This window comes from Loxodonta africana, chromosome 18 (genome assembly GCF_030014295.1).
Source record: "Loxodonta africana isolate mLoxAfr1 chromosome 18, mLoxAfr1.hap2, whole genome shotgun sequence".
NCBI classification, from domain to species: Eukaryota; Metazoa; Chordata; class Mammalia; order Proboscidea; family Elephantidae; genus Loxodonta; species Loxodonta africana.
This window is the reverse complement of record NC_087359.1, coordinates 60,825,572-60,853,346: the sequence shown is the minus strand read 5'-3', so window position 1 is coordinate 60,853,346 and position 27,775 is coordinate 60,825,572. Positions and strand designations below refer to the sequence as shown.

Below are 27,775 nucleotides of genomic sequence, written 5' to 3'. Positions count from 1 at the left end.
GAGGTGGTGCCTCTGGGAGATACAGCCACTTGGGTGGAGAGAGGCTCATCCAAGGCTAGCAGTGGGACAGCACCCTGGCATTGAGGCTCCTCCCCAGAAACACTTTGAGACCCCACTGTCCCCTCAGCCTGAGTCTTTAAGGAGAAGTCAGGCCCTAAATCATAGCGCCTCACATTAAGCAGCACTTTACAGTTGGCAAAGAACTTTCCATGCTTGATCCACCTTCCAGAAGGCTCCCTGTTGCTAGAACCAGACTCTGTATAAATTTATACCTGACTCCTTGCCAGATAACCTTCCTCACCTGCCACACCCTCCACTCCTCCTCCCTCCCACAGCTCACAGGACTAAGGACCAACCGTGTTCCTGGGCACTGAGATCCTCGCCTCTGCCCCCAGCCATGAGCCGGCGTGTGGTTCGGCAGAGCAAGTTCCGCCATGTGTTTGGGCAGGCGGCAAAGGCTGACCAGACCTACGAGGACATCCGTGTGTCCAAGGTCACATGGGACAGCTCTTTCTGTGCCGTCAACCCCAAATTCCTGGCCATTATTGTGGAGGCTGGAGGCGGGGGTGCCTTCATCGTCCTGACTCTGGCCAAGGTGAGGGAAGACATTGGCTGGGACCCCTGGGGATTTCTGACAGCAACCTGTGTTGACATACCCTGAACTCCATTTTTCAGTCAGGGGGACAGTTCATGTGGGGAGGCTCCCTCAGTCGCAGCATTATGGAGACTTACGCCTACTTCCCAGCCCAACCTCCCACTTTGTGCAACATCATGTTCTCACCAGGAACCAGGAAAGAGGAGAGTCGGGTGGTAGAGCAGAGCCAGGGCCTGGCCGGGTTCTGTTCCAGTCTCTCCTAATGTTGTACTCCTTCTTGTTCTTGGTGTGGGGATCCTCCTCCCCAGGCCGCTGGGACCATTTGATTAAACTCACGCCCCAGAGCAGCACATTGAGGACAGAGTTAGGCCCCTCCCAAGAGTCCCTGGCCACCTCCCCACTCAGGTTCTTGCAGTGAGGTAGAATGAGAGCGAAGGGCAGGGAGACACATGTCCTATCCTAGGGATGGGGACCAGGCAATAACCTCAAGCCCTGTGGCCATGTCCACCCCAGGATGGCCATCCTAAGGCATGACCTTGACCTGGATTCTGGCCCTTACACCTTGTTAGGGGAGGCCCCACAGGTGGCAGGGTCATGAAGAGGCCTGACAATAGCCGGTGACTCACCCAGGGACAATGCAGACACCCTCCAGGAACACCATCCCCGAGGCTCAAATTTCAGCTAGAGCTGCCTCCTCCCCTAGTCCTGGCATTCCAGTGCCACATCTCCGCCCCTCTCCCTCCCGTCTGGTCTGGGCTGATGCCAGCTTCTGCAGAGGGCTCTGAGCCCCCACAAGCAGCCTTTGAGGACCAAAAATAGATGGGCCCCCAGCTCGGGTTTGGGGATAGCAGGCACCAGGATGCCTGGTGTTTTTGGTTCCAAGGTGAAGCCAGTGACAAGGGAGAGATCTGCCAAGAGTGGCTAGGAAAGGGCTGTTGGGTGCTGCACTGTTACCGCACCTTGACCTCCTTCACCTGGGGCCTCTGGTAGACTTGTCACTTAGGGGAACAGGCTCAGGAACAGCCTCCTCCAAGTCTTTGGAAGAGCACTGGGCTGAGAGTTCAAGTCTTGACTGTACCAGTATCATGCTGTGTGTCCTTGGGCAAGTGGTTTTACCTCTCTTTGATTCCCTAATATAAAAGGACTTCAGCTCTGCCTTCAGTGAAATGCAAATGGGCTGGAGGGAATTGGAGGTGTCTGTAAAGACAAAATAGACAATAGAAAATTGGAATGCAAACAGATCCTCTGCCCACCCCCAAAAAACACCCAGGAAGGTGGCCCTGCATTTTCCTCTCTGACCCCTCCAGACAGGGCGAGTGGATAAGAATTACCCGCTGGTCACTGGGCACACTGCTCCTGTGCTGGACATCGACTGGTGCCCACACAATGACAACGTCATCGCCAGTGCCTCAGACGACACCACCATCATGGTAGGAACCAGGTGGACACTGCTGGGCAGTGGGGCAGGGGAAGCAGGAAGGGCTGCCTCACCTGTGCTGGGGAAGGTGGTAAGGGAGGTGCTTGGTCCTAGGGCCCTGCCCTGCCCAGCTCCCAGGCTATTTTTAGCTACATGCCCACCCCCTCCCAGGATGCACTGCTTAGGATAATTATAGCCTCATGGCCAGCTTGGGGCCTGAAGAGCAGGGGCCAGTGCTCTGGAGTCTCCCTGCTGGGGTGAATGGAGAGGTCTCTGGAGAGCTGGCACTGCCCCCTCCTGGCTCCGAGCTGCCTCTGCCCCTGGCAGGCACCACCATATCTTGTTCTGTATTTGACCCTTACCACCAGAGGGAACCACAGGGTTGAGGGTAGGTGTGGGGGGGGGGGGAGCGGAATCAGCTCCTCACCTCACGCACCTTATGCCTTTCCTCCTACCCAGGTGTGGCAGATTCCGGACTATACTCCTGTGCGCAACATCACAGAGCCCATCATCACACTGGAGGGCCACTCCAAGCGTGTGGGCATCATCACCTGGCACCCCACTGCCCGGAATGTCCTGCTCAGCGCAGGTTGACGGCCCAGGGAGGAAGGGTCCCTACCTAGGTCTGGGGGGGCGGTGGTGACAGGGTCCAGGTGACAATGCCTGGCCACTCTGGGCAGGCGGTGACAATTTGATCATCATCTGGAATGTGGGCACCGGGGAGGTGCTGCTGAGCCTGGACGACATGCACCCTGACGTCATCCACAGCGTGTGCTGGAACAGCAACGGTAGCCTGCTTGCCACCACCTGCAAGGACAAGACCCTGCGCATTATCGACCCCCGCAAAGGCCAGGTGGTGGCGGTGAGTGCCTGGCCTGGTTGTCCTCCAGGCACAGCCTCTGCCCTAGCTGTCAGCCCCTGTACCCACAACCCCCTGAGCCCCCGTGTCCACCTCTCCCTTCCCCTAGCCCATCCCAGAGACCTGCCCACCTTCCCCAACGTCTGCAATCACTACTCTTGCTCTCTACGTCAGTCCCCAGCCCGGAATTCTCGGCCCCGCCCCTATTCCCTCCCCTCCTCTGCATCTAAGAAGCCCATAGGAGGGGGAGATTGAGAGGAGACGCTGCAAATTCCATCCTCCCACTAGAACCTACAATGAAACCTCCCTCTCATCTCAGACGGCGCCCAACGCCATCTTCCAGGGTCCGGGGCCTGGCACTGGCTCGCGGGCGGGCCCTTGGGAGGGGGGTGGAGGCAACCCTGTCGCAGTGCTCATCCCAACCGGGTGCCCTTGGGAGGGCAACGGCACCCACTTCACTCAGTCTAACCTGGGGTGAGCGGCACGTGTGCATGTCTGCGAGGTGCACTCGCGCTGAGCGCGGCTGGGCGGGCCGGGCTGGCGGGCGCTCTAACCCACTAACCCCGCGAGCAGGAGCGAGCCCGGCCTCACGAGGGCGCCCGCCCGCTGCGGGCCGTCTTCACCGCAGACGGGAAGCTGCTCAGCACCGGCTTCAGCAGGATGAGTGAGCGGCAACTCGCGCTCTGGGACCCGGTAGGCCAGGCCGCGCGGGGCGCGCTCGCTCCCTCCTTCGCTGGGTCAGCCTGGAGCGCCTTCCCGGGACGTGGCCCGCGCCCAAGAGGGCCGAAGCGGAGTGGGGAGCTCCCGCCCGGGAAAAGCCTCGCTGCCACCCTGGGGAGCCGGCAGACATCCCCTGCACTAGGGATCAGCCTTTGAGGGCGCTTATGGGCTCGGGATCTGCTGGGAGACACGTGCTCTCTCTGGGGCCAGACGCTCTCCAGGCATGGGGCCAGCCATGGCCCCCCAAGAAGTTGAGTACTTAGGCCCCTCTCTGTCTTTCCGTAAACCTTCCCCCGTCCCACTCCCCCACAGCACACACATATATCCAAGTCAGCAAGGTGGTTGCTCAGCCCTCTCTCCAAGCTCCCCAAGGCAGGAATGTGGGTGACGCCCCTCCCTATCTTCCCCCTCCCACCAGGAGAGGTTTGCGGCCCACGAGGGGATGAGGCCAATGCGGGCCGTCTTCACGCGTCAGGGTCACATCTTCACCACGGGCTTCACCCGCATGAGCCAGCGAGAGCTGGGTCTGTGGGACCCGGTAACGCAGCTGGAGGCTTGGGGTGTGTGCCCCGGGGACTGGCATCACGGGAGAAAGGCCAGGCGCCCCCCCATCCGCAGGGCATGCCCATCTGGACAGGGTTGGGGGCTGCTGGCCCCTGTGCAGCGCCGACCATCCCCTCATCCACCGTTCTGCCTAGTTTTGCTAGGTCGCCTGAAGTAGCCCCTGCTGGCCCCCCCACCTGGTGATGCCGAGTCCCTGGGGGTGGTTTGCTGTGACTGCATGCGGCGACCCAGGGGACATATGTGTGCAGGGGAGGGAGAGGTATATGCCCAGGAGTGGGGCCTGCAGCTCCGGTGATCCGATCCATGGGGTTTGGGGCGTCAGAAAGCGTAAAATGGCTTCAGGGAGTCCCGAAGTGGCACGTTAGGGAGGGGCAGGGCTGGTCACGCCTCTTGTGCTTGGGCAGAACCACTTTGAAGAGCCAGTGGCACTGCAAGAGATGGACACAAGCAACGGGGTCTTACTGCCGTTCTACGATCCCGACTCCAGCATCGTTTACCTGTGTGGCAAGGTGCTCGCGGGCCGGCGGGGAAGCAGGCACAGGCTGGGAGAACAGGGGGCAGGACCGAGATGTGGAGAGAGGGAGGGCCCCGCCCGGGCGCCCCTCTGAGCTGACTGCCTTTGCAGGGCGACAGCAGCATTCGGTACTTTGAGATTACCGACGAGCCTCCTTTCGTGCACTACCTGAACACGTTCAGCAGCAAGGAGCCGCAGCGAGGCATGGGTTTCATGCCCAAGCGGGGTCTGGACGTCAGCAAGTGCGAGATCGCCCGGTCAGCACGCCTGCCTCTGTCCCCCACACCCATGGGTCTTAGCCACGGGTGCTTCCCCAATAGTTTAATTCTTTGGGAAAGAGTGGGGTTGCGGGGGGGAGGGGTGTCTAACAGGCCTGTTTCCGGTGCCAGCCCCAGAGCTATCTTGACATACAGTTTCCTCATCTGTAAAATGATGATAAACAAACACCCCCATCAGAGGTGGTGGACCGCTGGACCGATAAAGTGTTCACAAAGTGCAATGCGCATGGTAGGCGCTCAGCGTTGGCCTCCAAACCCTTGGTTCCAGGCAGGAGAAATTAAGGGGGTGGGAGGGAGGATCCTGTGAGAGTACCGAACCCTAATCTTTTACAGGTTCTACAAGCTGCACGAAAGGAAGTGTGAACCCATCATCATGACTGTGCCCCGCAAGGTGAGGGGACAGGAGAGAGGTTGGTGCAGGACCCCGAGACGACAGGGAGAGCAGCAGACCCGGCGCTCGTTGACAAGTGTCTGTCTGTCCCCCCATCCCCGCAGTCAGACCTGTTCCAGGACGACCTATATCCAGATACGCCAGGCCCAGAGCCAGCCCTAGAAGCGGACGAGTGGATGTCGGGCCAGGACGCCGAGCCAGTGCTTATCTCGCTGAGGGACGGCTACGTGCCCCCCAAGCACCGCGAGCTCCGGGTCACCAAGCGCAACATCCTGGACGTCCGCCCTCCCTCGGGCCCCAGCCGCAGCCAGTCAGCCAGCGATGCCCCGCTGTCGGTGAGATCCGGCCCCGCCCCACCCAAGCCCAGTCTACGGGTCTCCCTACCGCCCCTTGCCCTACTTCGCCTCTTCTGTCCTCCGCGCCCCCGCAGCAGCACACTCTGGAGACGCTGCTGCAGGAGATCAAGGCCCTTCGCGAGCAGGTGCAGGCCCAGGAGCAGCGCATCACGGCTTTGGAAAACATGCTGTGCGAGCTGGTGGACGGCACGGACTAGCGCGGCAAGCTGAGCGAAGCTCGCAGCCAAGGGGGCGGGGGCGGGGGCGGGGCGGGGCGGGGCGGGGCACAAGACTCGGCCCCGCCCCGACTCGGCTCGGCCCCGCCCTGCCCCGGCTCGGCCCCGCCCCGCCCCGGGCTTTGATCCGGCACTCCGGGCCCCGCCTCCCTGGGCTGGCTCGGAGGCGGGGCTGGACGGGAACTCCGCCCCTCGCGGGAGTCCTGGACACGCGGAACGGCACGCAGACCTGCGTCTGTCCGGCGTGGGCGGAGCTGCGCGCCTTGTCCGAGATTCCGCCGGAGCTGGCCTCGGGAGGCCGGGGCGGAGGGAGACGACCTCAGCAACGGTGCTGCGCGGCGAAGCGTGTTCCCCTCTGTCCCCCGCCCACGGCAGGGGAGTGCTTAGTATTAACGCGATGCTTGGGAATATTGAGGAGCTTGGGCTTGATCTCCTCGAAGGGGTGGCGATTCGACGGGTCTCCCCGGGCTGCCTGGGGAAACTACAGCGCTTCTGCCTCTCATCAGCCCACCTGATTCCGCCACGCTGATGGTAAGCCGGACGGGCGTTACCCCCAGTTTTGCAGATACATAACCCTTTAGCGTCCGAGCCGGAACCCATTGGCTACATCCAGCCGTCTATGGTCAAGGACCCTCTCTCTTCCTTCGTCCCACGGTCAGGGGAGAGGGCGGCTTCTTCACAGCACCCTTCGCGGGATAACTTACAGGACAACTGTCATGAGAAAGTTCACCTCCCCCCACCACACACACACACACACAAACTGCCCCCAGCTCTCTGCAGTGGCCTTGACTTTGTAAGGAAAACAAGACGTACTGAATGAAATACTTGGCCAAGTGCTCCGTCTGTGCCTCCTGCATGTGTAGGGGTAAGGAGAGCAAGAACCTCAGCCTCTTCAAATGCTACCCCCAGGCTCCTGGGGACCCTGACAAATGCAATCCTGAGCTCAGGACCCAACAAACAGCCTCTTTCCCCAGAGCACTCCCCACAATGAGGTTCAGAAGGACCCTGCACGGAGGGCGTTCCTCCTCAGTAAAGCCAATTGTTAAAAGCCTTGGGTTTGAAGCCTCTTTTATTTGTGCCTCAGAATCAGTCTGGTGCCCCTGGCATCAAGGAAAGGAATGAGAGGGAGTTTGTTGCTTTTTTCTTCTGTCCCCTTTCTGTGTCCCTTCTGAGCCTCAGTGGCTGAGCCGGAAGGCCAGTCCAAGACCAGGACAAGGGTGTGCCGTGTGCCCCTGCCCCTGGCGGGGTCTGTGCTTCTCTAGTTGGGCGGGGTGGGGCAAAGGAGAGCCGGGGGTTAGCACCATTGGATAAAGGGTTTTAGAGTCAGCCCCTGGGTGGGAGGCAAGTGGGACGCACAACCACATAGGGCTAGCAGCAGCTGGTGGGAAGGGGTGGATGGTGGTGCCAGGGCCCGGGGCAACCCTCTGTGTCCAGTCCAATGTACGGTCTATGCCTGCCCCCCCCAGTCCAATATGCCCCTACTCTCCAAGACACTACAGGGGAGCCAGGTTTTGCCCCGGTAAGAGGGCCACCTTGGACACCCTTCCTGATCACAAAAACATGTCTTGGAAATGGGGACTCCAACTTCTGGCTGCCCAAGGAGAGGCTGGAACCACCCTGAGACCCAGGAGGGATGTGGGGGTAGGGGAGCCGGGCACCCCGCTAAGTGCACTTGACGCTGAAATGCTGGGGTAGGGGAGGGCCTGGACCCTTGGCGTGCTGTTTTGTGTCTGGGACAAAGCAGAGACACAGCACTCGAGGAGCTCAGTTATCCCCCAGGGGTGAAGAGCGGAGATGCAAAGGCTTCAAGGGCAGTGTCCTGGAGTGGGGTCAGTGAGCAGAAAAAAGGGCCGGTCAGAAGGAGCAAGGGATGGAGACACTGCTCCTCTAAGGATTCTTCTCTCCCTCTGGAATGACTGGCTCTGTCCTCAGACAGGTCTGAGCCCAGGGGGAGGGAGGGAGTGAAGGGAGGTCAGGATACAGCAAAGCAGGGAGCCTGGGCCGTGCCAGCTGCCTCCAGGGCCCTGGTCCGGAAACGCTCCCGGTGCGGAACCCCGCCCGTCTCGTGCCTGCTGCGCTGCTGCGCTCCTGCGCTCCGAGGCGGTGACTCCAGTCTCCAGCCCCTGCTCGCCAAGGGGCGGGCCGGGGGTTTCTTTCTCTGGGTCTGGGGCGGGTCCCGCGTGGCGTGGCCGAGGGACCCGGCAGGGGGCGCTACTGCTCAGTCAGTGAGAGCCGCAGGATCCGCTCCAGCTCCTCCTCCTCCTGGCGTGCGCGCCGCCGCCGCTCCTCCTGCTCCCGCGCCGACAGTTCCATGGCCCAGCGCAGCTGTTCGTCGTAGCTCCGGAACACGGGGCTGCCAGGGCCTGGGCCGGGGCTCGGCCGAGGGCTGGGGACCGACGCAGGGGCCGCCGGGGGGGCGGGCTGGCGCTGCGGGGTGGGCGGGGCGCTCCTGAGGACCGTGAACATATGTCAGGGGCTGAAGGGCGCACCTTCCTGTAGGCAGGTCCCGGAGGCGGCATGGAGGCCCGAGGACAGAGCTGACCAGGCCACCGTCCACTGGATGATGATGAGTTCCCTGTCACCTCCCGAGTTTCCGCTGATGGCAGATCCCACCCCGTACAAAGCCCGCCCAGAGCATGACGTCCTGCTGGGTGTGGGTCTGAAGGCGGTAAAGCCTGGACCCTGCTCCGTCCCCGCCGCTGGAACACTACCCACACACCCCCGAGCCAGGAAAGGGTGTTGTAGAAGCCATCCTGATACCAGTAGGGTCCCTGGTAAGAGCACTAGTTCCTCTGGGCCAAGAGTGTGAGAGCGAGAGGGCGTGTGTGGCGGTGGGTGGGAGAAAGGCGTCCCCAAACCCTCTCCGGCCTGCCGGGCACTGACCTGTCCTGCCGTCGACCGTAGGACATAGGGTGGGTGCCTGGCTTGCTGTTGGTTAGCGCCTCCCAGATGGTGACCTGAAGGGAGGCGGCGGAAGCCAGTTAGCGTGGTGGCGCTGCAGCCCTGGGGGCCCGCTGCAGTCTTGCACCGTACCTGGTCATACTCGCTGCCCGCCTCAAGCAGGCTCTGCTGGATGGCGAACTGCAGCAGGTCGTCGTCGTCGTCTCGGGCCACCGCCTCCCGCTGGCCGCCCAGCACGCTGTAGCCTCGTGGGGCCTCAAACAATGCCGGGGAGATCTCGCAGCCGCGGCAGGAGGCTGTGGGTACGGGGCTGGGGGTCAGAGGCTGAGCCCACTCCACACGGTCCCACCAACATCGGAACAGCACCCAAGGGGCAGGGCAAGGGCTTGGTAGCGAGGGGAAGTGAGGGCAGACTCAGAGAAGAGTACAGGGTCTCACTCGTAGAACTGGAGCTGCTGACACTGGAGGAGTCGCTGCCTGGGGAAGGGGTTTCACTGCTGGGACTGCCTCGCACAGATGGCACCGGCTCGTCGCAACCATTGAGGTTTCCGAAGGTGATGCGGGCATTGAGGATATGGAAGATCGGGATTTCTAGGGATGAGGGAAGCATCAGGCGCCACTGCCCAGCCCCTCACACCTTAGCCCTCCCCTCACACCCCTGCCCAGCCCCCCCCCCACTCTTACCTCATCTAAATCCCACCCTCCACCAGGGCCCGAGGGGAAATTGGAGAGCGCGGGTCTCACCAATCTTGACGGGGAAGCCAGGAGGCAGGCGCAGGGTGATAAAGTCCCGGAGCTTGGCGAAAAGCGCATTGCTGACAGCCATGAGGTCAATGATGGGGGCCACCTGCTCACACAGGGACAGGGGATGCTCCTCACACAGCCACAGCTTGGCCTTGAACCTACCCCCCGCAAGATCCCAAGGGGTGAGGGACATTGCAGGAAGCCATAGCCTCCCAGGACCTCCTGGAAATCCTGCCCTGCCCACCCCTACCCAGCACCAGCAGGGGCCTCACTTCTGTGTCTTGGTGGTCAGTTCCATGGGGCGGCCCATGTCACGGTTGCCAAGCTCAAAGCTGGGGTTGAAGTATTCTTCTGCGGTGATGGCAGTGGGGTTGGCTTGGCTCAGAGTCTGAGTGACCAGGGTCTGTACCACATGGGGAGGGGCCCATGAGCCCTTCTCAGTCTCTGATGCCAGGTTAGCCATTTGGTATCACAGGGCCCCCGATCTGTCCCCCCTGCCTTGGGCACTGTGAAAGGAGGTCCACATAGGCCATGCTAAGCCGGATGCCTCCCAGGCCTCCTCCTGAGCCACATCCACACCCCTCTACGCAGGGCCACCCCTGGTACGCACTCACCCCATTTTTGGGGCCCCCGTGCTGTTCAGCAATTCCCAGGAAGGACTGCAGAGGTGTCTTACAACCTACAAGAAACACGGCAGATCAGAGGATACCACAGTCCCACACACACTTGGGCACCTCATCGGAAGGGACTTCACCCAAGACCAAGGAGGAGGCTGATTCTTGGGGTGGGGAGACTGCTTGCCCATACCACATACCCAGGCACCTTCATATGAAGGTGACTGAGGGCTCCAGGGGCAGGGGGCAGAACCACTGCAAGCACAGCTGGAAGAAAAGTAGGCCTAGGGCTCAGGAGAAACTCCCAGAAGTACTACTCTCCAGGCTGGTAACACTAGATGGTACAATATCTGCCTTTGGTGAGCAGTTGTGGGGTATGCATGTATCTATGTGTGTTTTCCTTCAGGCACTTCCATATTGATAACTTCATTTTGTTCCCCGTGAGATAGGAATTATGTCTTTCCACTTCAGACAGGGTAAGTGGTGTCTAAAAAAACCAGGTGTGGAGTCAACAGGCACAGAGAATCAGTGGCAGGCTCCCCTGACTTTCTGCCTAGGAGATGTCTCCCTAGATTAGAATGGGCAATAAATGGCATACGTGCCAATTCTCTCCCCTTCCTAACCCAGTGCAGACATTAGTAATCAATTGCAGCATTCTTTCCCACTGAGCCCAGATGTTCCCTTAGGATCTTCTTAGTACTCTAGGGGTTAGCAGCCATTGCCAATCATTAGGGCTTGGCAGTTGAGTTGAAATCTATTTACTGCCCATGAATAGACTATCCTGGCTCTTGCTAGGATGACAGAGGGAGATGCTGAAGGAACTGGTTCCTTCACTCCTACAACACCTCCCCTCACCTGCCCCTGCCCCATCACCTTTGACCTTGCCCTTGTGCTGTTCTGAAAGATGCTCTGTCCGTGTCCGGGTGATGAGCTCCACGTTAGATGCCCCATACACCTGGGGGTAGATGGAAAAGGGGCTCAGAGATGGCTCTGCTATTCCCTGCCCCCAGGGGCTTTCTGAATACTCCCTACGTGGAAGAGGGGTCCTGGAGGGGCTATTTGGTCCAGGCTTCAGGCCACTGGGCAAATAAATATATGAACTCATTTATTTATTTATTCATTCAACAACTTTTTTTTTTTTTTTGAGGAGCCTTTACGTGCCAGGCAGAAGTCCTGGTGATGCAGTAGTTAAGTGCTCAGGTGCTAACTGAAATGTTGGCAGTTCAAACCCACCAGCTGTTCCGCAGGAGAAAGATGTGGCAGTCTGCTTCTGTAAAGATTACAGCCTTGGAAACCCTATGGGGCAGTTCTGCTCTGTCCTACAGGGTTGCTATGAGTTGGAATCAACTCAATGGCAATGGTTTGGTTTTGATTTGGTTTTGGTTTATGTGCCAGGCTTTGGGGTGGACATTAGGGATACAGTGGCGAAAACACCAGACACGATCCCTGCCCCCTTGAAGCTGACAATCTAGTTGGAGAGACAGACAAGAAAAAGGACAGTTATGTGGCGTAACAAGTGCTCTGATGGGGGTAGCACAGGGCTGTGGGAACAAAAAGCAGAGTCCTTACCCCAGCCCAGGGAACCAGGGAAGGCTTCCAAGAGGAAGAAGTATGTACAGAACCTTACACATTGGTTATTTCCTTCGTTCGTCACAGTCCCCATGTACTGGGCGATGCAGGGGTCCCGGAGTGACAGACACAACCTTCCTAACCCCTGTACCCCAGCTCTGCCACTTTCTGTGGAACCTGGCACATGTCATTTAACCACTCCAAGCCTCCATTTCCTTATCATAAAATGGCCCAATAATCCCTACTTCATAGAGTTGCTGTGAAGATTAAATAAGATATTGTCGAAAAGGCTCAATAAACATCTGTAAAATAGGAATAATAGTACCTACCTCAAAGGGTTGTTATGAGAACTAAATCAGAATAAGTACAAAACCCACTGCCGTCAAGTTGATTCCAACTCATAGTGACCCTACAGTACAGAGCAGAACTGCCCCAGAGGGTTTCCAAGGAGCAGCTGGTGGATTCAAACTGCTGACCTTTTCGTTAGCAGACGAACTCTTAACCACTGCACCACCAGAGCTCCAAATAAGTATATACACATGTGTATATGTGTATGTATGTGTACACATATGTGCATATACACACGTCAGTATATACGTGTACATGTATACATGCATGTGCACATACATAAAATATACGTGTGTGTAAAAATGTCAGAACAGTGCTTTGAACATGAACACAGTAAGTGCTTAATAAATGCTGGCTATCCTCATCAGCGGAAACCCTGGTGGCGTAGTGGTTAAGTGCTATGGCTGCTAACCAAAGGGTCGGCAGTTTGAATCCGCCAGGTCCTCCTTGGAAACTCTATGGGCAGTTCTACTCTGTCCTATACGGTTGCTATGAGTCAGAATCAACTCGACGGCACTGGGCTGGGTTTTTTGGTTTTATCCTCATCAGCTGACTCTCAGTCTAGTGCCCTTCTCTCCATACTGCATTGCCTCTGCACCTTCGTGTCGGTGGAAAGATCTCTCACCTTGCTGTAGGCAAGAGTGTGCCTGGGTCTGGCACCCAGGGGCTGTGGCCTCCTCACCTTGGCTTCGTACCCATTCACCATCTCAGTCTTCTCACTGCGCCAGCCCAGGATGCCAGTCTTGTTCCTGAGGAAAAAGCGTGGCCTAGGTGACGCAAGCATCCCACCAGGCTGACTCCAGGCTGTCCGAGGGCGTGTCCACTCACCTCTCAAAGGAGATGTTCTTGGTATCAAGCTGTGTGGTAACAACAGGCGCGGTGAGTCGGCTCAGCACCTGCTCCTCAGTGGGCTGGGCAGCAGCCAGCAGCAGCTCACGGTCCTGCCCGGCCAGTGCCAGTGTCTCTGTGTATACCACGCGGCGGTCGTGGTCAATCTCCATGACCACAGCGCTTGTGTCTGCCAGCCACAGGACAGCACGGGGTCAGAGGCGGTGAGGGGTTGTCTCCCATCCCCCTTCCCACCCTGCCCCTCCTCCCGGCTGGCTGACCTTGGCCCCTGAAGACAAAGCTGCGGTTCCCTCGCTGCCACGTCATGTGGTCAAAGCCCAGGAGTGTGGTGTCTACCCGTAGGTTCTGCCCACTCTTCCACACTTTGTAGGTGTCACTAGGGCAGATCTTGGACACCAAGGGCACTGGATGGAAGTGGAGGTCAGAGGTGGCTTCGATTTACCTGGCCCACCCAGCCTGGGCCAGCTGAGGGCGTGGGGGTTAGGGTCAGTGGTGTGGCCAGGAAAGGGTGAGAGAACTGGTAAGAGGGCAGGCCCTCACCCAAGAGACACACACACACACACACCAATGTAGACCCCACTCACTCAGATGTGAGCAAGCTGAGGCTGGAGGGACAGGGAGGTCTCAGTCACCACTGAGTCCCTAATATCTACCATTTGTTAATTCATTCACTCAATCTTTCATTCATTCTTTCAACAACTATTTATTGAACACCTACCTACTCTATGCCAGGCACTATTCCAATCACTGGAAATAAAATATTGAACAAGGGAGAATCCCTGCCCTCTTGGAGTTTACCTTCTAGCAAGGGATGACAGGTAACAAATAAATAAGCAAGCTGTTACAGAGTGAAGGAAATAATAATGGAATCAGGTGCGTATCTGGGGCAGTCTGGAGAGGCTTAGCTGAGGAGATGACATTTGAGCTGAGGACTAAAAGATGAGAAGGAGCTATGCAAGGAGCTATGGGAAGAATGCTCCAAACAGGGAGTAGCAAATGCAAAAGCCCTCAGGTGGGAAGTGCCCAGAGAGGGACCCCTTCAGCCCCTCTTACCCCAGCTAGTGAACTCCCATTTCATCTCCACGTAGAAGTCCTGGGCCTGGTGAATAAAAAGTAGAGTGACTAAACTTGTGTTAGAAATGGGGCTCGAGCAATGATGGGGAAGCTAAGAGGCTAGGCCCCACCTTCCGCAGTTTCTCCAGGAGCACAGGGATGCCCGCCAGCCGCTTCACGACCCGCTGGTAGTCTCGGTATCGCAGCACCAGCTGCACCAGCTCCAAGTCCCGGGTACTTACAGCCTCCTGAAGCACTGGGGGCGAGGGAAGCAACGTCACAGGGCTGGAGCCTGCCTAGGGCTCCCTTCAACCAACCAGAGGCGAGAACATGCTGGGGAGATCTGACTGTGGAGCTTGGGTGAGCAAGGGTGCCCACCTGTCCAGCCGCTGCGATTCTCCCTGCCCACATCTGCACCGTGTGCCAGGAGCACACGGGCACACTCGAGGTGCCCCAGTGTGGTGGCCAGGTGCAGGGGGGTCCGACCACGGGGATCCAGCTGCTCGATGTCCACCTGGAGACAGAGTTGAAAATGTAGCCCTAGTCACTTCTGAGGCAGCTCACCTGAGCCCAACAACCCCTAAGCAGGCAGCAACCCCCTCCTGACTTACTGCACAGAAAGGCAATGGAAAAAGCTGACATGATGAGCTGAGGTCAGGTGAACAGAAGGGAACTTGGAGGACAGGGCAGAATGTAACTCTGGGAGAAGGAGGGCCTTTCTCCCCTCCTGTCCACCTCCACCTAGGTCCCTGACCAAGTTTTCTCCCCCAAGGCCAAGTGGGCTTGCCTGTGAAGAGTTAGCTTAGAGCTGAAGAGTGGTGCAGAGATGCTGTCGGCCAAGGAGGGTGTTTGGGCCAGAACCTACCCTAGGGGATCCCATGCCACACAATTAGGAAGGGCCACAAATTTACATCATTGACGTTATCACTGAAGCTTAACAAATAATTGTAGTAATACCTGTTAGGAACGAAAGAACATATTCATGATACAATATCAAATCCATGTCCTGTGTTTGTGGTGCACTATGCATTAACATTTTGTATAAATCCTATTATTATTTTGTGAACAGTACGGTTACATTGCATGAGATTTTTGTTGTATGATAAAAGCATATATGTTTGTTGAACTTAAATATTTAAATATATTTCAGGAGTCTAAGATATCTAGTTAAATACAGTGAACTGACCACATGCCTGTAACTCCTCTTCTCCTTTCCAAAACCTGATTAAAATGTCAATGAAATGCTTCCACTTCCAACCATGATGGAATAACAGAAATTATCCTCCCACCATAAACAAGAAAACTATTACTTCAAAATGTAAAAAAATAATTGTTTTCAGACAACTGGTAACAGGTAGTCCAGGACTGATCCCTCAAAGAAGGGAAACAAACAAGATGACCCCAATGATTGCCCTGAATTCCTGCCCGGAGGAACATTCCAGCCTGTAATTCAGGGAGGGAAATCCCCAGCAGAGCATGGTGGCCTCACTGAGGGACAGGAATTCAAGGAAGCTCAGGTGGCTAGAAGTTGCAGGAAGAGTTCCAGAGAGGAGTGAGCTATGCCAAAAAGAGGTGCAAAATTCTGACAGGGATCCCTTGGAATCTTTGCTGAATAGTAAGCTTTGCATGTGTAGGGTGAAACTCCACAAGGCTATGCAAAAAGGAGCTACAGGCTGATCAATTCCCAGAGGTCACCCAGGGCAGGGAGACATTTGAGCTCCAACTGGCTAAAGTGAAGAGCCTTTGCTGATCATGCAGGGTATTTAATAGAGATCCCATGAGGATTCTGCCTTAGTAATAGGGCTAAACTATCCCTGGAAAAAAAGCTCACCTATACCCATCTTAACAAAAATTAAAAATAAGCCTCAATGTAATCAAACTGGTTTTCCAGTAACTCAACTAATCTTCCAAAACAAAGCCTAACACACTTTAAAGGAAGACAACAAAATCCAGATGTTATGATTATATTATAATTTGCAATGCCTGACATCCAATTAAACATTACTAGACACTTGAAGAAGTAAGGAAATATAACCCATAAAACCACCCCACCCACTGCTGTCGAGTCGATTCTGACTCATAGCGACCCTATAAGACAGAGAGAAAAATAATTTAATAGAAATTATAAAATGATGGAATTAGATCAATATGTTCAAGAGTTTTCAAAAAATGCACAAGATGCTCGTGAGAAGAGAAGTGGAAGATATACAAAAGAGCCAAATAGAACTTCTAGCGATAACTAGTATCTGAAATGAAAAAAATCATTGGATGGGACTAAGAGCAGACTAGACACTACAAAATTTTAAAATTCACTGAGCTAGATGACATAGCAATACAACTTTCCAAACTGAAGCACAGAGGGGGGAAAAGGACTGAAAGAGATTAATAGAGTTTCAGTGACCTGTAAGATATTATCAAGCATTCTAACACATGTGTACTTGGAGAGGAGTGGGGTAGGGACAAATTTAAAGAAATAATGGCCAAAATTTTCCAAGTTTGATAAAAACTATAAACCCAAAGACCCAAGAAACTTAATGAACTCCGAGCAGGATAAACACAAATTCACATCATAATCAAATGCTGAAAACCAGTGATAAAAAAAAAATCTTAGAAATAGGTAGAGACACACACTATATAAAGAACAAACATAGGATACTACATACTTCTCATCAGAAACTATGCAAGCCAGAGGACAATGGAATCACATTTTTAAAGCGCTGGGGAGACAGAAAAAAAAAAAACTTGTTAACCCAGAATTCTACATCCCGTGAAAATATCCTTCAAAAATTAAGGGAAAATACTTTCTCAGACAAACAAACCTAAGATAATTTGTCACCAGAAGACATGCAAGAAATATTAAAGAAAGTTCGTCAAGTGGAAAGAAAATGGTACCAGATGGAAACTCAGAGCTATACAAGAGAATGGAGTACCAGAAATGGTAAATTTGTGGGCAACTATAAAAATGTCAGTAAAATATTTAAAACCCACAAGAATAAGGAGAAAAGATGTCAACACATTTTTAGAACATGGAAAGTGGCATCACCACTGACTTAGGAAGCTAGAAGCTAAGCATTCATAGAGGGAAACCCCAGCCAGTAGCAAGATTGCCCTCACCCTACCCCAGTACTTTGGAAAGTGTAGGGTCTGCAGGCAGTGGGAATGGCAGAGGTGAGGGTGAGGGACAGGGATGAATATAGGGGGACTGGTTAAAAGTCAGACCCTCCCCTTTGTCTCCTCCTCAACCTTGTAAAGCTAGGAGACATACCCCTCCCCTACCACAGGACACTATAGGTTTATTCTCTGCAGAAACTGAGCCTGAAATGCACTAGACTCAGAGATATTGGCCAGGGCAGAGAATGAGGTCATGGGGCTGAAAACTGGGGACTTGAGTGAATGCCTACAAAATGACAGTGAAACGCCAGTCCCTTTCCCTGGCTCTGCTCCTGAAACACTGGCAGCCAGCCCACACACACCATCATATACCTACCTGGCAGGAGACCGGAGAAACTAAAGGCACCAAAGACCTCTGGATACAGACTTTGCAGGGTCCTACAATGAACAGGCCAGCCTGACATTAAATCATCTCATAGCAGAATCCATGCATCAGTAAGCTCCATGCCCTATTGTTAAATATGCACCAACAGTGACTAGACATTTGAGGGAAGCCTCCCACGTGAAAGAGAGACCAAGACATACAAATAGATATTAAAAATCCAGAAGAAAACACAATCAGTGCAGGGAACAGAAGAAATCTTTTGGGGCAAAATAGTAATTTGCATCTTCAGAAAATTATGAAATTGAATTCGTGCAACAAAATGGAACGCCCTGATCTCCCATGACTTCTCCTATTCTCTCCCTTGCTTTCTTGACTCCAGCCATTCCTGGACAGCTGCACCTGCCCCAGCTTTCCCCTCATAGTAATGGTACCTCCATTCACTCAGATTTCAAATTAGAAAACAAAAACAACAACTTTGGTGCTGTGTTTATTTCTCTTCTTGTCCTCCCCACCAAAGCCAGAGTAGAAGGGATCAAGAGAATGGAAACTCTTCATCCCAGCAGGCCTCAGCTGGAATAAAAAACTGGTGTTTCTGGAGCTCAGGGGCTGGGCTTCCCTGGGCAGACAGCCTCCCTAACTCCACTCAAACACACACCTACACACACGAGTGTGTGCAAGTTCTATCTTCAAAATACACCCAAAGTTCTATCAGTTTTCTTCACCTTCTTCCTGGTCTTTGCCACCCCATCTCTCACCTGGAGGCTTAGTAGTCTCCTCACTGATCTCTTCATTCTGCTCTTTGCTTCTCAGATCTATTCTCCACATGGCCACACAGCAGCTAGAGTTATCCTGTGAAATGTTACTCAGGTTCTGACACTCTTTAGCCCAAAAGCTTCCAAATGACTTCCCATCATGTTTACACTAGAATCCAGAGATCCAGGACTTCTCTCTAAACTGATTTACTCTCCTTCCTCTTCTGCACAACCCCACACCTGCACACCAGCCTTCCCTGAATGACCTTCTTCTGAATACCCTAGGTAGCCACAAAGCTCTCGCCCTCTCTTTGTTCAGGTCCCTGCCCAAATATCACCTCCTTAGAAAGGCTGCCCTGACAACTGTTAAATAACAGTTGTTATCTATCTATCCATTGCCCCTTACCCTGCTTTAGTTTTCCCCCAACACTGACTCACTTGTTTTTTTTCCCACCTTCTGCCTTCACCTAGAATGTAAGCTCCACAAAGGCAGGGCCCCTGTCTGTTTTATTCACTGTTATATCACACCTCAGAGACTAGTACCTGACACATAATTAGTACTCAATAGACTCTTGGTCAATCAATAACAAAAAACCAAACTCGTCGCCACCAAGTCAGTTCTGACTCATGGAGACTCCCGTGCGTGTCAGAGAAGGACTGTGCTCCATGGTGTTTTCAACGGCTGGATCTTTCAGAAGCAGATCACCAGGCCTTTCTTCTGAGGTGCCTCTGGGTAGATCCAAACTACCGACCTTTAGTTATTAGCTGAGTGTTTAGTTGTTTGTGCCACCCAGGGACTGAATAAATGACCGTATTAAAAGGACAGGGGGAAGGAAACGCAGTAAAGAATAGAAGTGATAAACCAAGAAACTGGCACATATTATTTATAATTAAAGACGTGAATAAATGAGGAAACAGCTCAAAGAGTTCGAAGCGGTCACCTCTGGGGAATGAGATGAGGTGGGAGAGGTAGAAAGAGATGCTGTTTTTCATTATAAATACTTCTCAACCAGAAACCAATTCCGACTCACAGCAACCCTATAGGACAGAGTAGAACTGCCCCATAGCGTTTCTGAGGAGCAGCTGGTGGATTCAAACTCCTGACCTTTTGGTTAGCAGCCACAGCTCTTAACTGCTATACCACCAGGGAGCAACAGTTAAATATTTTAAGGCCTGAGTATGAACTCTTTTGTCAAAAATAAAACATTTTAAATGATTTATATAATCTTCATAACCCTCAATTACATTTCTGAATTTTTAGATATACTAGGATCCTCAAAAAAAAAAGTGCCCCTGACCCTCTCGGGAACCACCTCCCCCAGAGGCTGTGGCTTGGAGGTGTGAACTGTGAACAGGCCCCTCTGCTGCTCCTCTACACCAGCTTCCCACAGGAGGGGGAGCACCATTTACCTTTTGCCTATCACAGGTTGGGCTGGGCCCCTCAGCCCACAACCTAGGCGAGGCCCTGAGCCCTGGGCTTGGAGGAGCAGAGGATCCTGCACTGGCTGCGGAAGCCAGGAGGAGGCCTTCCTGTGGGGCCTCCAAGGCTCAGCTGAGCCATCTGAGACTCCCACCTGCCCTGCCCCAGATGCTGCTGCCGATGATAACAAGGCCCCAGGGAGCTGGCATGACAACCCACCTGGCCCCAGGGATCCAGATGCTGCCTGCCTCCCCCCTGCCAGGGGCCTCACTTCCAGGCTCTGGAGAGAGGCTGCCCCACCTCATCGTCACTCCTCAGGAGCTCGCCCCAACAGCCTCCCCAGGACACCGCTGTTTTGCAGGGCCAGTGTGGACCTCACAGATGCCCAGCCATAAAGAAGCCCTAAAAGCTCCCCAGGCCAGCCCAGATAGGGCCTGAAGCACAGGTGGCGTCTTGCCCTGGGCCCAGGTGGGAGAATTCATTAATCTCCCCAGCAAAGGCTTACAGCTATTTAATTGCTGGAATGAAAAGGTTTCCTGTGAAACCCAACACCCAGCCCTCCCTACAATCAGCCTGGAAGGGATCAAGAGAATGGAAACTCCGCAACCCAGCAGGCCTCAGCTAAAGTCAAAAACTGGTAGTTTCTGGAGCTTAGGAGGTGAGGTTCCCTGGGCAAAGAGTCTCCCTGCCTCCACTCAGGGACACACATGCATGCATAGGTGCCATACTCCTGCCTCCACTTACACAGTACACGTGTGCCTCTACGTGTACAAGCACATGGGTACCCACCTGCCCTCTGGCTCTGCAGGAATCTCCTTGTGTGTAACACGCATGTTCACCAACAGTATATTTGCACATGCACACCTTCACACCCATATGCACTAGCAGGGTATTTTTCTAACGTGTTTAGCATTAGCAGAATCCTTTTGTCAAGTGAGATCCTAAAAAGACACACCAAATGTGCAGACTAAACATGGGTGCTGAAGGAGAGGGGTGAGGGACCCAGAGCCCGGGCCCGTGCCTGCTCAGCCTTCAGCTCCTTTCTCTGCCCTCTCTTTTCCCCAGTCCTGAGGCCTGGTATGGTCATTACTTCTCAGCTCTCCCACCTAACATGGGGTGTAAGAACAGGTATGCCTGAGCTCACTCGAGGGCGAGGGCGAGGGAGGCCCGGTGCTTCCGCAGGTGAGTAGGAGGCCATGGGGGGTGGAGGCAGCGCCCTGCTGACTCTCCCTCCACCCCTTCCATCCTGCCCCACGCAGCCCCTCCCCCTCATCACAGGGCAAATTGATTTTTGGTTTCTAGGGTTTATGGCTCCCTCTCCCGAGCTTCCCAATTTACTAGGCTGTGGTGATGCCTTACATCTAGGACTGCCCACTTTGGGTCACGGGTGCTCCCCAAGGTCCTAGATGTCATCTGTAGCCTCTGTAGAGCAGGCACTGTCTGGGTGTCCAGGGGCCTCACAACCCAATCTCGGCTGCTTCTAGGTCAGAAGAATGAAGAGAGGAGAGCAGAAAGGAGGACCACAGAGGAGGCGGCCTAAGGAAGAAAGAGTTTCCCTAGGACCACAGCCCAGGCTAAAGGCCTCTTCTGGCCCCCTCCAGAGTTCTGTTGCCAGGGAAATACTCCTGCTCCCCTCAGCCCACCCGACACGTGTGCCCTCCCACAGGGAGCTGTGCTGCCTGGCCCTGCCCCCCAGGGAGCACCAGGGCTCGTGACTCTAGAACCAGGGCTGTGCCCAGCTGGCTATGCCAACCTCAGGGCTGCACCAGGCAAGGGGGACCTGGCACACCCACTGGCCTACAATCCTCTGCCCCTCCTAACTTGGCGGGGGCCTGAATTGCATGGTAGGAAGCAAGGCACCCAGCAACCATTGTGGTGCCCCAGGTGCCCTTCCCTTCACCAAACAAGCACCCGCCAAGCACCTACTACCTGTCCGCAACTCCTGGCTTCCAGCACCCAAAAGAGCTATCAAGGGGCTGAGCAAAACATGTTCTGAAGCCTTCCACATTACCCCTCTCCTTGGCAGGGGCTGCCAAGCCTGCCCACAGGAGGGCCTCTGCTGGGCTTTCTTGGAGTGAAGAAGAGGCAGCTATGCCAAGTGGAGACCAGAGAACCCCAGCTGCCATATGTTTGAGGGAAGACTGGCTGGTTTTGGTGATGGCTGGTGCCAAGAGCACCAGGGGCCAGGGACCCCTAGCTAGGATGTCAGGGGGTTATGGGGACTTCCATTATGATGTTAGACAGTTGCCTCAGGCCCATTCCCTTTAGGGAACACCCGGGTTGAGCACCCTCAGCTCTCCCAGGGGGCCTGATGTCCCGAGGCACATTTGGATGCAAGCATCACTTGGGGTCTGCCCTGGAGTTGGGGTATAGGCAGGGGCCTCTCTCACCCAGATTCTGCCCTTCTTGGGTTTCCCAGAGGGAAGGATAGAGCTGACCTGACTTTTCTGTCCGGGCAAGAGTCAACCTGAACCAGTGGCCTGTATTACTTCTGGCCTGGATTGAGAGCAAGTCGTGTCCATTTCAAGGAGATACTAACTCATCAGGGCAAAAGGAGGGGAGGGGTCAGGAGGGTGGGGACAGTGGTGAACCTGGTGCCTGGTTTCTGTATCAGTCTGGGGGTAGATGAGGGGCACACTCAGTGAGCCCAAACCGTTCCTACCTGCAGCAGACTTCAGTTCTTTCCGCCTCAACCTCACCCCAGCAAAATGGCCGCTGACCTCAGGACCATCAACCAGAGAGGCCTGGGTGAGAGTCTTTTCCAGGACCTTTTACTTTTCTAACCAAAGGGGGTCGGCAGTTCGAATCCACCAGGTGTTCCTTGGAAACTCTATGGGGCAGTTCTACTCTGTCCTACAGGGTCGCTATGAGTTGGAATAGACTCAACAGCACTGGGTTTGGTTTTGGTTTACTTTTATCTAGCTAGTCTTTGCAGGGGAAAAAAATTTTTTTTTTTTTTTTTTTGCAGGAAAAGGTCCACCCACCCCTCAGGCAAGAGAGTGAGACTGAGACTTTCTGGAGATTCAGTTGCAAGCCTTCTACTTTACAATCCTTGGACCATTAGGAAGTTCCTTCAAGTCAAACTTAAATCCCTCCAGCTGTAACCTCTGTCAGAGGTGTGCCCCTCAGGGGAGAAAAGCAGAGAAGAGCCAAGAAGAGACCCTCCTGCACTGTCTGTGTCTTAGCACTCTGCATATCACACTGTGCCTTCATGTTCCCACACCAGTGTGGGGTTTCCTTAAGGGCAGGGGCTGTGCTTTGTTCATTTTGTTTCCACAGGGTCTAGTACCCTTAACCAACCCTCCTAGGGCTGCAAACCACTTCCTTTATGATGGATAAACAAAGAAATGGTCTGAGAAGCAACTTGGAGGGTCCTTGGGTAAGCAGAGGTAGAAAGGAAGTGGACCCCCAGGCCATCTAGAGGCTCAAGTCACCCCAACATTTACTGGGACTACTATGGCCTGGGGGCTCAGCGGTGAACCTCAGAGACACACCCTGACCCTCATCTCAATCACTGTCTGGTGATGTCCTGCTCTCCACCCCCTACTCCTCTCTTGAGAAGTGGACAGCTTCTCTACGAACTTCCTGTGACTCAGGAAGTGGCCCTCAGAAGGTGTACTCCCAAGGAGGACAACTGGGCAAACCACCCCCAGCCCATGGCCCCAGGGCCTCACACTGGGGCCATATCTGGTGGTCCCAACTGAGACAACCCAGGGCAGGCTGCTCCTGCTCCTCATTCTGAGGGGTGAGCTGTCCAAGCCACAAGGGCTTACCCACTTGGCCTGAGTGCCAAGGGCAGAGTTGGGGATTGTCAGCGACCTATGCCTGCCGTGGCCCTGAAGAATGGTCAGGAGACCCCACCCTTTCTGTCTTTTTGGAAACCACGGCCCAACCCAAAGCTGGCTGACCCACTCAGATTCTCACTGACTAGCAGGAACTAGAAGGCCAAATGTGTCCAGAACCTCAAATCCTGTGGCCAGTGCGCCCCAGCTTCCTCAGAGCCTAGAAGCCAGGCCCCAGCACCACAGGGGAGGAGAGCGTCTTTCAGCACCTGGACAAGGCCCTGCACAGCCACCCCAAGAGGGTCTCTCTTTACTCCCCATTCCTGAGCCAGTGCTGGCGTCTGGAGGGACCCAGGGGCTCTGCCCAGTCTCAAGGAAACAGAGAAAGCGGTCACCACGAGGGTAGGGGGCATTGGGTGGAGCTGGGATGCCTGGGAGTGTCACAGCCTATTCCCTGATCCTTGACCTGTGACCCTCTCCCCACCCAGGCCTTTCCCACCTTCGCATACACATGCAGGAGGTGTCCCTGCCTGGCTGAGTGAGGCAGACTCTCTCTCACCACATGGAGCACAGACCGACCCGGCAGCCCCTCCCCGCAGCTCTCACCGCCCCGGAGGCGGTGGGGACAGTGTTCCCCACCCCAATCTGAGAGGGTCCGGACCACGTGGGGACCGCCCGTCCCGGCCCCCGCCCGCTCCCATCACCCTCTCCGGTCAACAAACACAAAAGCCGCGGCTGCGAACAAAGAAGCGCTGCAAACTCGTCGGTGAGGCGGGACAGCCCGCGCCGCGCCCCCTCCTCACGCCGGGCGGGCGTGCCCGGCCGCGGGGTCTCCGCAGCGCCCCGACGGCGCTCTCACCTGGCCGGCGCGGACCTCCTTCTCCAGCTCGCGGTAGCGGTTGTACCACACGAGGTAGTGCAGCGGGTACTTGCCCTCGGGCCCCTTTCTGGCGGAGGCGTTGGCGGGGATCATCGCCCGCTCCTCATGCCGGGGCCGCGGCGCCCGGCCCGGGAGGAGGGACGGCGCCGGAGCCGGGGCCCGGGGCCGCGGGGCGGGGGGCCGGCGCTGCTTGCTCGCAGGGCTGCGGCTCGGGCATGTGCGAGCGGCGCCGGCGGGCGGGGGCGGCGCGCCCGGCGCGGTGCGGGCGGCGGGCGTCCTCGCGAGGAGGCGCGGAGAGGCCCCCACCCGCCCGGAGAGGGAGCGGGCACTCGGCTGCGCGGCGCGGGCTCGCGCCTCGCCTCCCACACCCCCGCACACAAAGACGCCGCTCGGCGGAGGGAGCAGGCGCCCGCAGCGGGCGCGGGGGCGCACGGGGCGCCGGCCCCGGGGACGCCGCCGCCGCAGGGACGTGCGCCCGCAGCCCCCGGCTCCTCGCAGCCGCATAGCCCGGCCCTCAGCCCCAGCGGCCGGCGAGGGATGTGGGGATGCGAAGGAGAGAGGAGGGGGACCCGGGTACCCAGGGCAGAGCTTGTTGTAGCCCGGCCCCGCGGCATCATGGGGCTTGTAGTCTGCCTTGTGGAGTTGGGGGTGACAGGGGACCAGGGAGGGTACCACACTGTCCTCCTGCTCCCAGGAAAGGGCTGGGGAGGAGCCAGGCCTGACAGAAACGGGAGCAGCGTCCTGACGCCAGGTGGGCTGGGGGCACCCCCACCCACTTGATTTTGCCCTTTGTTGGGGGTCGGAGGGGCTGCAGAGCTCCCTTGAACATTGAGGGAAGGGCGGTGTGTGGCCTTCAGGATTGAGCGTGGGTTCCAGGGACTGTGAGCATGAATCCAGATACCCAGAAGAGAGCGGCTGATGCAGGATCCCCGAGAAGGGTGCAGGGCATCTGTACTAAGGGTCATTGGGGCAGCGAGGGGTCTGGCACCTGAGATTTTTCTTAGGAATCCTCCCTGCCTTCTTAGAACATTCAACTCCATCTTGCACACTTGACATTGGAAAGAAAATGTCCACGCAGGTGAGGTCACCCCCCCCCCAGCACTGTCCTCAACTAGGACTAGAGTGGAGTTGAGCAGGGAAAGCAGCAGGTGGCAGCTCCCCACCCCACCCCATGGGGTCCCCTCAGGAGAGGAAGTAGCCGATTCCAGAGACTGTCTCCTCCCTGGGTGACCCCAGGGCAGAGAGGCCCTTCCAGAACCGGCCCAGCAGAGGGTGTGGTAAGTGTGGAATTGGCTTCTGGGGCTGCCTGTTGTCAGGGCTGGAAGGACCTGGAGGCTCGGCCCCAGGCCGGGAGAGGCGGGGCTGTGATGTCAGAAAGACCTGAGCTCTAATTCAGACTAACTCAAATTGCTTAATATTTCTGAGTTTACGAGGCCACTCACCTCTAAAATGAGCCTCTGGATACTACCTCCTTGGGTGAGCTAAGGATAGTAACTGCCCTCAAAACGGCGCCTCCCTCCGCCAACCAGGCCGACTGTGACAGGTGGCAGGACCAGGCACGGTGCCTTCTTGAGCCCACCTTAGAATAAGGCAGGAATGAGGGATTCCACGCCAGCCCCCCCCCCCACCTTGAACAACAACAACCCAAGATGTGTTTGTGTGGGAGGTGCCAGCAAATGCTTGCAAACTCTCCGCGCCTCTCTCAGGTTTTTGTGTGCTCTCCTCTCCCTCCTCCACACCCTGCGGTGCCAGGCCCCGGCGGGAAGAGATGAGGGAGGAGCGCAGTGCCTCGCAGCTTCTCCAGCCTGGGAGGAGCCAGTTGGCGTCTCCGGCCGCCAGAGGCCGCGGCCCACCTCGGCCACAAGGGGTCAGCAGAGTGTCGTGGCGGCGGCCAGAGCTGGGGAGGGGGGCTAGGCCGCGGGGAGGGGCGGCCAGGAGTGGCCGTGAGGATTCTTGTACATTTCCTCATTAAATTGTTTTAAGAACCTTGTGTCTCATTTTCTTTTAGTTGCCCTGCTTCGGGTAGTGGTGACATAGGGAAATCCAGAAACTCTTTTCTCCCTTACCCCAATCCCAGAAACTCGGCTGTGCAGGGGCTCGGGGTTTCCGAAACAAAGTTTGGAGAGTGGATCGGTGCCTGGGCCACTCCCAGGTGGTCCCCGGGCCAACCTGGAGATGGGGCGGGAAGCGAGGTCAATCAGTCTACTTCCCTGGAAGGCCCTGGAGCCCAAGGAAGGGAATCAGCCGGGGGGGGGGGGGGCGGGGAGGGCCGCCCCCTGGGCAGCGGGCTCTCTTTTCTAGGCGATCGTGGACAGTAAACTGAGGCCGGCTTTCCCTCTGGCCTGCGCGCTCCGGCTGCCACGTGCTCGAAACGCACCCACACACCAGAGAAACAAAGCCCAGCGGCCCGGCTGCCAGGAGCCACCTCGACATTTAATAAATGAAATTTCTTAGCTGAGGGTCGATCGGGGGTGAAGCGGCGGGCCCCGCTCGTGGGCTGCGTGCCGGATCCAGGCGGCCAGGCAGCTCCTCCGGCCGCCTGACCTGGGGCCACTCAGCCCGCGGACTCCTCCATGCCGACGCAGCATGGGGCGGCAGGTGGTGTCCCCTCCTGACACACTCCAGCCCCGCGAGGTATCTTTGCTTACAGAAAGCCCCGGCAGCTGAGCTGCTGGCAGGGGGGAGGAGAGGCCTGCAAGAAGGTTTTTTTAAGGTGCGATTATAAATATACCCGTGGATCGCGATTTCAAACAAACTTGTCAATCTGGGTTGCAGCGAAAGGCGATGGAGGCAGCTTTGCGTGTATTTCGGGTGGTGTGACTCATGAGCATTACTTGTCTCCCCCAGGGAAGCAGCCTGCCCACCCACAAGTCACTGCTGCTCGGGCACCGCTGGGAGAAATCGACCAACTCGGTCACGCCTGCTCAAAGGCTCCCTTCCCGTCCTGGTTACCGAGAACGCCCGGCCACTGGGGAAGCCCTCCCTTAACCTTGCCACCGCAGATCTGGTCCCCAAGTTTGGTCCTCCGCACCCCCGACCCTCTGCTCACAAGCCGAGGGCCTTGGCCTTGTGCCGCTGCAGGGCTGGGGGCTGGGTGCACGCGGGGCACACGTGTACCGGGGAGCATGCTCAGTGCGGGGTTGCGCCCACGTGCGGCCTGCGCCTCGGCTCCCTGTCCCCCGCCTCCCCCCTCGGGCCTGCCTGCCATGTCTCGGTGACAAGTATGGGAAGAAAGACCGTCACAAGAAACGGTCCGTGTATGTTGTACGCACACCCTAGACGCACTTGTGATGGAGGTATACACGACGGGTGACAAGGGGCTATTCCGCACACAAGGCACAGTGGTCACCTCCTGGGAGGTCTTTAAAAGCATCCCAATTTATTCCTTTCCGGGTGAAAGCACGGAGGGAGTGATAAAGGTATTTTTAGCCCGGAGGCAGGGGGATACACTGCTTGAC

The 27,775-nt window shown here is 56.1% G+C and overlaps 2 protein-coding genes across 4 annotated transcripts; one reads left to right on the top strand and one right to left on the bottom strand.

The window, feature by feature from the left end:
• The first annotated feature begins 397 nt into the window (after positions 1-397).
• On the top strand, positions 398-5,916 carry CORO6 (coronin 6). Of its 3 annotated transcripts, none has more exons than XM_003416756.4 (10): positions 398-595; positions 1,903-2,025; positions 2,472-2,601; positions 2,693-2,874; positions 4,010-4,129; positions 4,560-4,664; positions 4,781-4,926; positions 5,281-5,338; positions 5,443-5,673; positions 5,769-5,916. In XM_003416756.4, exons 1-10 carry the CDS (start codon positions 398-400, stop codon positions 5,889-5,891), a joined length of 1,416 nt encoding a protein of 471 aa, XP_003416804.1. In that variant the 3' UTR covers positions 5,892-5,916. The 3 variants fall into 3 exon arrangements, with proteins under 3 accessions (XP_003416804.1, XP_064127562.1, XP_023412005.1); XM_064271492.1 differs by lacking the exon at positions 4,010-4,129 and adding an exon at positions 3,445-3,564; XM_023556237.2 differs by lacking the exons at positions 398-595; positions 1,903-2,025; positions 2,472-2,601; positions 2,693-2,874; positions 4,010-4,129 and adding an exon at positions 4,265-4,397.
• A 2,146-nt stretch (positions 5,917-8,062) lies between these two features.
• Positions 8,063-24,410, bottom strand: ANKRD13B (ankyrin repeat domain 13B). The gene is made up of 15 exons (XM_010596469.2): positions 24,297-24,410; positions 14,366-14,501; positions 14,119-14,243; positions 13,988-14,033; positions 13,195-13,338; positions 12,914-13,103; positions 12,768-12,834; positions 11,042-11,123; positions 10,169-10,233; positions 9,827-9,957; positions 9,555-9,712; positions 9,249-9,401; positions 8,943-9,106; positions 8,793-8,866; positions 8,063-8,358 (listed from the first exon to the last, which is right to left on the bottom strand). Exons 1-15 carry the CDS (start codon positions 24,408-24,410, stop codon positions 8,121-8,123), a joined length of 1,887 nt encoding a protein of 628 aa, XP_010594771.2. The 3' UTR covers positions 8,063-8,120.
• Positions 24,411-27,775: the final 3,365 nt, after the last annotated feature.

Coding starts and splice junctions, on each gene's coding strand:
- ANKRD13B (XM_010596469.2), bottom strand. CDS start 24,410: ATGATCCCCGCCAACGCCTCCGCCAGAAAGGGGCCCGAGGGCAAGTAC. Junction 14,244..14,365: donor GAATCGCAGCGGCTGGACAG/GTGGGCACCCTT, acceptor CCTCGCCCCCAG/TGCTTCAGGAGGCTGTAAGT. Junction 8,359..8,792: donor TACGGTCGACGGCAGGACAG/GTCAGTGCCCGG, acceptor CACGGTCCTCAG/GAGCGCCCCGCCCACCCCGC.
- CORO6 (XM_003416756.4), top strand. CDS start 398: ATGAGCCGGCGTGTGGTTCGGCAGAGCAAGTTCCGCCATGTGTTTGGG. Junction 596..1,902: donor TCGTCCTGACTCTGGCCAAG/GTGAGGGAAGAC, acceptor TGACCCCTCCAG/ACAGGGCGAGTGGATAAGAA. Junction 2,875..4,009: donor GCAAAGGCCAGGTGGTGGCG/GTGAGTGCCTGG, acceptor CCCTCCCACCAG/GAGAGGTTTGCGGCCCACGA.